Source organism: Rutidosis leptorrhynchoides, chromosome 1 (assembly GCF_046630445.1).
Source record: "Rutidosis leptorrhynchoides isolate AG116_Rl617_1_P2 chromosome 1, CSIRO_AGI_Rlap_v1, whole genome shotgun sequence".
NCBI classification, from domain to species: domain Eukaryota; kingdom Viridiplantae; phylum Streptophyta; class Magnoliopsida; order Asterales; family Asteraceae; genus Rutidosis; species Rutidosis leptorrhynchoides.
In genome coordinates, this window is record NC_092333.1 from 284,590,021 (window position 1) to 284,600,692 (window position 10,672).

At 33.5% G+C, this 10,672-nt stretch overlaps 1 protein-coding gene across 1 annotated transcript; it reads left to right on the forward strand.

Annotated features, from left to right (window-relative positions):
• The first annotated feature begins 7,049 nt into the window (after positions 1–7,049).
• Positions 7,050–7,796, forward strand: LOC139898248 (uncharacterized). The gene has a single exon (XM_071880983.1). The coding sequence runs from the start codon at positions 7,050–7,052 to the stop codon at positions 7,794–7,796; it is 747 nt and encodes a 248-aa protein (XP_071737084.1).
• Positions 7,797–10,672: the final 2,876 nt, after the last annotated feature.

A 10,672-nucleotide genomic window follows, 5' to 3' on the forward strand; every position in this document is an offset into this window, starting at 1 on the left:
ATGAAGCATCTTCACAAAATTTTCGAAAATAGAATTTTGAAAGTAAGAAGATTGAGGTTGAGAAAATAAGGACGCAGAGATGATTAATTTATATCAAAACTTTTTACCATAGCAACGCGTCAGCCGATTAAGATAATCGTATTAAATCAAAAAGAAAAGGATTCTAATTTCCTTAATTACCGGATCCAAATCTCACAGATTTCAAACGATTATATTCAAATTCCTTAAATTTAGGAGATTCAATAGTGATTACATCGAAAAGTCAAGGCGGACAACTATTACTTCAATACATCCGTTAGTGACATATTCAGTCATATTTTTACACGTAACCGAATCATTTCATTCATATTCTTTATGATAAGAAGTTCTATACACTTAACTCGTATTCATTACGAAACCGAACGAACCTTGGAAGTCCATCCGTATAGAGATCTCGAAAGATTATTTAATCTTATCATATTATTTGACGAAACACTCGTATATGACCAAATTCTTTTATTAAAAGAATGTATGAAGGCTTACGTCTGGAAAGTCAAACTATTCAAGCCAAGTATAAACTTTATTTGCAAACTTAGTTATAGAATTCAAGCTCACGTTGAAACGTGGATTTCTAATGATACGAAAATATTTTATTTTCATCAATAACTGCCATCATCCAAATTTCGGGACGAAATTTTCAATAACAGGTGGGTAATGTAACAACCTAAGTTTTTCCGTTAAAACTTTCGTTAAATACTTGACGATCGTTAGTTAAATCATACAATTTTCATACGCCAATTTTTTTTTCCAGAATAGTTAACAGTGGCTACGTGAAACTTTTTCGTATTTAAAGTAATTAAATGCGTACTTGATCCTTAGTGGATTACTTGAATTAATATTTTATATTAATTAGTGAACTTAATTCGGTTGATGAATTAAACTAGAAACGATACGATTAAAGTTAATCGCCTAGAAAACTTTTCAGTTAACGGAACTCGGAAAAACGATAGAATAATTATTCTTAATAATTATTGAACTTATGAAAGAAATTTAATTTATTATTTACTTAATGAATTAAACACGGTGATTTTGTTTCAACGACTAGTTAACGTTCCGGAGATTCGGTACGGTTAATGGCACTCGAAACGAACCACGCGCGAACGAGCTTTTACACAAAATGAGCCCGAGACCCGAGCCCGAGGCCACATGGCCATGACCTCATACCTCATCATCCTTGGTCCCATGAGTAGCCAATGCATGTTGACTATTAGTTTAGGCCCATGTTTGTTGACTTTTGGTTGTTTAGGACACTAACTATATTCTCTTAATTTCTAAGTAACAAGAGAACATATCCCATTCTTTTTCCTATCATTCTTGCTCCATGATTGCAGTCCCATACATACCAAATAATCTCATACCTTCATCCCTACAATTCTCCATCAAGTTTTGATCTCTTGTTTTTGCTTCTTTGATCAATATTGTTGCTTGCATCGTTCTCTACGCGTTTGTATAAACGATTTTGTGATCAAAGGTATAAACACATAAACTCTAATCTCTAAAATCAGATTGTTATTAAGGTTTCATGGATTAGGTTGTCTATTGCTCAAGTCTTGATGTTTGATGAATACTAGATGCGATAAATTGCTCGTCTTGATTGTTTTATGCGAACACCGAATTTGTATTTGATGTGTACAGTAATTTTAATTTTTCAATTGTATGATATTATATTATAATTAGATTCCTTGCGAAAAACTATTGATTTTAGGCTTTGGATTCGCTTGATTTCATTTCCGGATGATCAAGTTATGGCCAATTGAAATTAACGTTGTGTTTTTGTGATTGATCAGAAATCTGGGTTTGATAGACCACGAATTGGATTGTGAAATTTATACCATTGGATAGGTAATTTAAAAACACTCAGTTTACACTAGGATATCGTGTCATTTTCTTATGTAAAACCCAAGATATGCTTGAATTAGTGTAAAAGTAGTTTTATACAGCACTTGCATGAAAACGACCTTGTAAGATAAAATTTGTTAGCTTTTGTGATTAAAGCTTTACATATTTGAAATCTACACAAAAATTAATTCATCTTTCATGTAGATATCATAGGCTAATTGTATCTAGATCTTCGGCTAATTGCGTGCGAATGTGACTAGCGAAACTTGAATCGAATCTGTAAATTGCTCTCTGTTTTATACTCTGAGGATTGTGTTTATTGAATGAGCATGTAAGCTTCTGGAATATGAATTTTAACATGATATGTGACTTATTGTTAGTTTATGTCAATCTCTGAAACCTTATGCATTGGGCACAATAGGGCCATACGTTATGTAAATTCTGATTTGAGCTGAAAAACTGAATGTTCAATTTGTATGAATAAACAGTACAAATTGGCTAAACCAAAATTGCTCAATTTTTGATATGTGTTATTTTAACTTGTTTGTGAACCATGGCCACTGGTATTGTATTGATTGCATGTTCCTAACTCCGGTTATAGCTAAAACCAAATCAGTGCGCGGTCAGAAATTGACTTGGTGAACCCCAAATGTACCCCTTCTGATTCTTGACTTTTAATTATTGTATGAGACCCTGGCTGGACTTTTTCGAATCAATTTTGAGTCTAATTATGATCTGTAGTTTTCCATGTTTACTTGAATTTTGCACTATGAGATAATATGCTAAGTTTGCTACATGTACATGAACTTTGTGCACAACGATAAACTGAAATTGTGAAATTGACCAATTATGATCTAAAACGTGTTGTTTGACTTAGGTTTGATATGTTGACCAACATTTGACATGAACCTACTGATGTTGACTTTAGTTGACTACTTTGACCAAGTTTGACTTTCGGTTTGACATTGGTTGACTTTGTTTGACTTGCATGAATTAGTTGACTATATGTTGACTTCTACTTTGAAACGCGTCGATTCGAGCAATAAGACAACTTATACTATGAAACCACACTTGTTTAAGAAATATTTACTGACCAACCTAAATACATATACTTAGGTTGCATTACTCTGCTATAAACCGTACAAGTAAATTGTCCACTTTTTAATCCGAGCTTTATTCAAAGGTGAGTCTACAGTCCCGCTTTTTACATGTTTTCAGGGATGAGAATACACGCTGTTATACTTATATTATCAAATGCTTTTTGTATTGACACGAGTACTATATCTGCATATTGAGTTTGTACACAAAGCCTCTAGCTTTAATACTTTAAATATCATCTGTGTAGGCACAATTTAGATGGACGGATCCGTTAGGTTGACAACCTCACCCGCTATAAAAACTGTGGTGCATTTACTTTGAACATAATACATTCGTACAAGTGCATAACTTTTTATGAGGTAAAGGCAGGTATAGTGGATTCTATACTCGGGTCATTGCTAGTATTCAGGTGCTCATAGATTATGCAAACGTTTTGCAACTTGGAGTTGTACTTGTAAAATCTCGTGGTCAAGGAACTTAAACTATTTTCTGATAACTGTTTTTTAGATACTATACAATGTTATTTAAAACTGTGGTTTACGAAAAAATGAGATAAAACTTGACATGGTATTGTCTACGAATATTTGAAACTTGACATGGTATTGTCTACAAATGATTGAAACTTGACATAGTAGTGTCAACAAACTTTTGAAATGGGACACGAAGTTGTCTACAAACTTTTAACATTGAACCTTGGAGGTCTTCCACTAATAAATGTTTTCGAAATGTATTTCTTAAACATACTGTATTATTTACCTAAAACCTGTAGATTCACTCAACATTATTGTTGATCCATTTTGCATGTTTTATTCTCAGATATTAATTGCTTCCGCTGTAGAATATTGCTGTTACGCAGAAGTCAAGCCAAGCACTGGGACCAGAGTTAACATTCCGTTAAAGGGATTTTTGACGGGGTGTTACATTACATCATTACAACAGTTGTGGTTAGTTTAATCTTGCTATTACTTTTATTCTCATTCATGTTAATGGATTCGATGGTTTATTTTTCATGCTTTTGTGTATTTTATTTTATTATGAGTAGCTAAATTAGTTGTATCTATTTAGATGATTGAACTGAGGTGAAGGATTGCTATCTTTATGATTTGAACAATTAGATCTTATTTCATGTATTGTTTGACTAACAACGACTGTTATTGTGGTTTATCATTAGTTGAAGTTGCAGGGATTACTAACTAGTCAACGAGAGTTGAATATGTGGTGATCTTTACTAGGTTATTGAGCATGAATGGCTTAGGCCTTTGGTTGATTATATACGGGAGACCGGTATATAATTGATTAATTAGTAATTAAACTGTGATAGAACTTGATAATTGTGGAATTGTTAGGGAGACTTAAGCAATTCAAGTCAAATTAATATATTGATTAATACATTGGTAACTAGATTATAGAATTATGATCAGCGAGAGTTGAGCTAGGGATTTAATTGATAATATGTGAGAATCGAGAGATAATTACAGTGTTACCTCTATCACAATTGTTTAAAAGCGGACTTAATAAGCAATCCTGATCCAAGGGAATTGACTCTAAGTAGATACCTTTGTCTTTATTGAATTAAGTTTAATCTTATTTACGCGATTGTTTTTCAAGCAAAAACCCCCATTTTTAGTAGAATAATTACAAGTTAAAGTTTCAAATAAAACTGCTATCTGTGGACGAACTTGTCAACAGTACTTAAAAATTATTGCACGATCGGGATTAGTTGAATGTATTGTGTGATAATTATTGGGTAGTATTTGCTAGTTATTTTTAGAGTATAAAACACACATCAGGATAACACACTTTTATTTGGAAAATTCAATTGTGTGATTCAAGCAATTCGAATATGGGACCCTGGTATTGTGAAACGACATATAACCAAAGTGGGTTTTCAAGCCCCACAATGGTTGATTCCATGGCCAATGGATGATGTAGCAACTTTGGAAGATGTCCTGGAAATTCAAACACAAGTCCCTAGTCTGTTTGCTATCATTAACTGTTGGCTTGGGGATAAGCCTCTTCTTCATGACGTCGGTATTGATAGAGAACAACCCATATCCAAAGCCAAGCCCAACAATGAATAGCCTAATAGAAAGCCTATATATTGTTGTTAGTCATTTAGGGTTAGGCATTCAGCAAATTAAGTACAATTTTTGGTTATCTCTTGAGCTTGGGCAATTAGATTCTCTGGTGAGAATTACTGATTTTAGACAGAAGATCTTTTGATCTTTCTGATTATTTTATCGTGTATTTCATCTTCACTTAATAAAGAATCATCCATTTATCATTCTTTGTTCTTCATATAATTATTTCATTATTAAATTGTTATTCACAATCTGCTGCTATAGTACAATTATCTGATGTTACTATTTTGTTTCTTATCAAAACACAACTGAGTATTTTAGGGGGTGAATAGAAATTTGAATCAATATTAATCTGACACCTCCTGTGGGTGCTCCTACCATCTCATGTATCTTTTCTTTAGTCACTTTTATGGAGTATCGACCGTGTATAAATTCTACCTCACGATAATTGAATTTGTCGACCGCATAGTAGCCTAGCTTTCCTTGAATTTTGTTGATATTAAAGTGACTCATGTCTCCAAATCCCATTTTCTCCAAACATTGAATATGTATTTTGTTCATAGAATGTATTGCAAAGAAACAACGGCTTGGGGGATGTTCGAGTACGAATAGCTAAATTTTGATCAGTTTTCATCACCCCTTGTTTTTTTTCTGTCGCTACCTTATCCTCAGAAACTTTTGCACCTGCAAAAACTCCAAAATGTACTACAAATCATCAACTACAACTTAAAAACATTATAACAATTGTATATTTTATCAAATGCACTTTGTGTTGAGAGTATCAAATGTAACTTTTACTATTGTTTCCCTTTTTTTAAAGACCTCTATATTATCAAATAACACTTACATACCATGTGATCCAATCTACAACATCAGTACTACCCATTTGACCACATTTTTTTTCTATGCATTCTGTAAACACTACGAAAAAATCACTTTAACAATTGTCTCTTATACAAGAAAAATGAGCTTTAGTGACGAAGGCTATTTGTCACTAATAAGTAATAACACTAAAATGGTCACAAAATCAAGTTAGTGACCAAAATAGGTTGGTGACTTCTCGTCACTATAGATCCGTTACAAAATATTTTAGAGACCACAATACCAAAATTGGTCACTATAGTGACCATTTTATTGGTCGCTAATATCGTTTAAGAATACGAGTGGCACTAATTATCAGAGTGGTAATCAGGTTTATAAAGAATACTTAGATATTTTTAGTTTTTTTACTTGTTAAGAAATTATCGATATTCGTGATACTTAACTCTTAAGTTTTCTTAGAGGTTAAGAAAGTTAGTTTTTTGTAGCCTATAAATAAGAGTTGTAATCAAGAGTTGTATAAAATAACAAATCTTCAAATAATACACTCAATCTTCTAATTATTTCTATTCTACACTTCCATTATCTATTCTAATCTACTTAGCAACAAAGTCTTGCTATTTTAATCTTTAGCAACAAAGTCTTGCTATTTTAATATTTCAAGTGCAGAATTCTATTATATTCTTGAACCTTTACAGTGGTATCAGAGCTCTCTTCTTAAGTGGCTGTTTTATTCATGATAAAGAAATTTTAAACTAGACATGGCATCTAGTTCAACTGCTCCAGCAATTCCATTATTTAATGGATTGACTATCATATTTGGGCAGTAAAGATGAATACATATTTGAAGTCTCAAGGTTTATGAAAGGTTGTAGAGACTAATGAAAATCCTGCAGCACTCAGAGCAAACCCAACAGTTGCTCAACTAATAAATTATGAAGAATAGTTGCTGAAGAAAGATAAGGCACTTACCTGTTTACATTCAGGACTTGCTGATCAAATTTTCACCTCAATAATGGACTTGGACACACCCAAAGCTGTCTGGGATAAAATTCAAGATATCTTTGAAGGTTCTGATAGAGTAAAGCTGTCAGATTATTAACTCTCAGACGAGAGTTAGAATTGTTGAAAATGAACGATGATGAACTCGTGAAAGATTATTCATCGTGAATAATGGATGTTGTTAATCAAATTAAACTTCATGGTGATAAGATTTCAGACCAGATGGTGGTGGAGAAGATAATGATAAGTGTTCCACAAAAGTTTGAAGCCAAAATTTCCACAATAGAAGAATCTTGTGATGTTAGCATGCTTACGATTTCTGAACTAACCAGCAAGCTTCAAGCACAAGAACAAAGGATCTCTATGAGATCTGAAGAAAAGATTGAAGGTGATTTTCAAGCTTCTTTTAAAAATAACAAGCCTGGAAATTCAAGACAAAACACATATAAGAGAGAAAATTATAAAGGAAATAAAAGTTCAAACTCACGAAGCTCCTCTTCAACATCAAAGAAAGGTACTTTCCCTCCATGTAAAGTTTGTCAAAATACAAATCATCAAGAAGTTAATTGTTGGTTTAAAGATAAACCAAACTTTAAGTGCAATTTTTGCAAAAAGTTTGGACATATTGAGAGATATTGTAGAGCAAATAAAAATCATGGCCAAACAAAGGAACTTCAGTTGGCAAATGTCACTGAGGAAAATCAGGAAGCAAATGAACACTTGTTCATGGTCCTACATGTTGATAAAAGTTTAAGAAGACTTATATGGCTTCTTGATAGTGGGTGCAATAGCCATATGACTCCAGAGCTATCATACTTTTGTAATCTTGATACTAAAATCAATACTAAAGTAAAGCTCGGTGATGGAAGAATTGTTCAAGCTAAAGAGAGAGGCACCATTGCGTTTAAAACAAAGTAAGGTACCAAATATATTTCTGATGTCTTATATATTCCTGACCTTGATCAAAACTTGTTAAGTGTTACAAAAATGATGAAAAATGGCTACGGTGTGAATTTTAAGAATTTTTGTTGTTGCATCTCTGACACTACCGGTTCAATATTAGCAAATCTTGATATGGTAGATGATAGTTTATACTTAAAGCTCGAATTTTTGGATGAAAGTGCTTATCATGTTGTGGACGATAATAATATGAAATGGCATAAAAGATTCGATCATTTCAATAACCGAACACTGAAGCACATGCATACCACCCACCTAGTCAAAGATTTGCCTATAGTTACCAAAGTTGATCTTAAATGTGAGATGTGTGAAATGGGGAAAAATCACAAGTTGCCTTTCTCAAAATCTGGTGTGACGAGAGCCACACACAAGTTAGAAATCTTACATTCTAATATTTGTGATCCTATGTCTATACCATCCTGGAATGGCAACAAGTATTTTATACTTTTTATCGATGATTACATACGGATGTGTTGGGTCTATTTTCTCAACAATAAAGCTTCAGTTTTTTCTATCTTCCAGAATTTCAAGAAACTTGTTGAAGTGCAAAGTGGCAATACTTTGCGTATTTTGAGAACCGACAATGGTGGAGAGTATACTTCAAATGAATTTGAAGACTTCCTTCAACAACAAGGAGTAATTCATTGGGTTACGGTTCCATACTCGCCACAACAAACCGGTGTTTCTGAGAGGAAAAACAGAACAGTTGTGGAGATGTCAAAATCGATGATTTTCGAAAAGAATCTAACCAAGACATTTTGGGTAGAAGCTGTTGCAACTTCTGTGTATTTGCTCAACCGATTAGCAACAAAAGCTGTGAGTAATAAGACTCCGGTTGAAGCTTGGTCAGGAATTAAACCTTCAGTTAAACATTTGAAGGTATTTGGTTCTATTTATTACTATCATATTCCAGATGTGAGGACAAAACTTGATGCTAAAGCTAGAAAAGGAATTTTTGTTGGCTATGCGGCAGAGTCAAAGGGATATAGAATATACGATTTGACTGATTGTAAAATTGAAATTAGTAGAGATGTGACTGTTGATGAAGGAACCTACTGGGATTGGAATATGAAAGAAGTTAAAAGGCATGAAGCTTCTATTTCAAGTCTCCAAAATGAATCTCCCTATGATGATCCAGAATTTGATGTCGAAGACACAATTGACACCAAAGTTTTGAGAACCAGAAATATTGCTGATGTTTACGAGTCTTGTAACCACGTTGTTATGGAGCCCCGAAAGCTATATTGAAGCTTCCAAACATGATGAATGGAATGAAGCCATGAAAGCAGAACTTGAAATGATTAAGAAAAATGATACATGGAAGCTTGTTGATTTGCCAAAGGGTAAGAATGCAATAGGTGTCAAATGAGTGTTTAGAACTAAGTTTCAACCTGATGGTTTAGTTCATAAACATAAAGCAAGATTGGTAGTGAAAGGGTATTCTCAAATTGACGGTGTGGATTTTAGAGAGACTTTCGCTCCAGTTGCTCGTCATGACGTGATCAAGTTATTGTTAGTGGTAGCTCCTCAACGCAATTTGAAAATTCATAATCTTGATGTGAAATCTGCCTTTTTGAATGATGAACTTGAGGAGGAGATTTATGTAAAGCAACCTCAAGGCTTTGAAGTAGCCAGCCAAGAAGATAAAGTATACAGACTATATAAGGCACTTTATGGTCTAAAGCAAGCACCAAGGGCTTGGTATTCAAAGATTGATGCTCATTTGATAAATCATAATTTCAGGAGGAGTCAAAATGAGTCAATTCTTTACGTGAAAAAATTAAATTCTCAAGAAGTACTGATTATTTCTCTTTATGTTGATGATTTAACTGTGATCCGGAGCAACGATAATCTTGTTGAGGAGTTCCAGAAACAAATGCAATATGAATTTGAAATGTCAGATTTGGGACTCGTGCATTATTTTCTTGGCATGAAAATTAATCAACAAACTAGTGGTGTTCATATTTCTCAGAAAAAGTATGCAAGTGACATGCTTAAGAGATTCAACATGTTTTCATGCAAACCAGTCACATCACCACTTGTTTTAAATTGCAAGTTATCTATACAAGATGGAGAGAATCTAGCTGATCCAACTCTATACAGAAGTATTATCGGGAGTCTATTATATTTGACACTCAAGACTCGATTTAGCTTATGCAGCTAGTTTCTTATCAAGATTTATGACTTCACCAACTAGTTCTCACTTGGGAGCTGCCAGGAGAGTCTTAAGATACTTAAAAGGTTCTCTCAATCTGGGGATTATGTTCGAGAGAAACAAAGATATGAAACTTGAAGGATATTCTGATAGTGAATGGGCTGGAAGTGTTGATGATATGAAGAGTACTTCTGGTTATGTTTTCAATCTTGGTTCAGATGCATTTTGCTGGAACTCAAAGAAGCAAAGCGTTGTCGCGCAATCTACTACAGAGGCAGAATATATTGCAATCGCGACTGCTGTGAATCATGCTGTTTGGATAAGAAAGTTGTTGTCTGACTTGGATCTGACTCAAGAAAGTCCAACAGTCATGTATTATGATAACAAGTCTCCCTTGGTGCAACATTGAAGAATAAAATACATCAATGTCAAATATCATGTTATTCGAGAAGCCGAGAAGAATAGAGAAGCCAAGCTAAAATACTTCACCTATGATGATCCATTGGCAGATATGCTTACAAAGTCTCTCACAGGAATGAAGCTAGATCAATTGAAGACTCGAGTTATGATGTCCAACAACAATCTTAAGGAGGAGTGTTAGTGTATCTAAGATTGTTATTAGACATTTATCTTATGTTATGTAAACTTAGTTACTAAGAAAACTTATCTATTAAGTTTT

What these genes read in the sequence shown, in the direction of transcription:
- LOC139898248 (XM_071880983.1), top strand. Translation starts at nt 7,050, where the DNA reads ATGGATGTTGTTAATCAAATTAAACTTCATGGTGATAAGATTTCAGAC.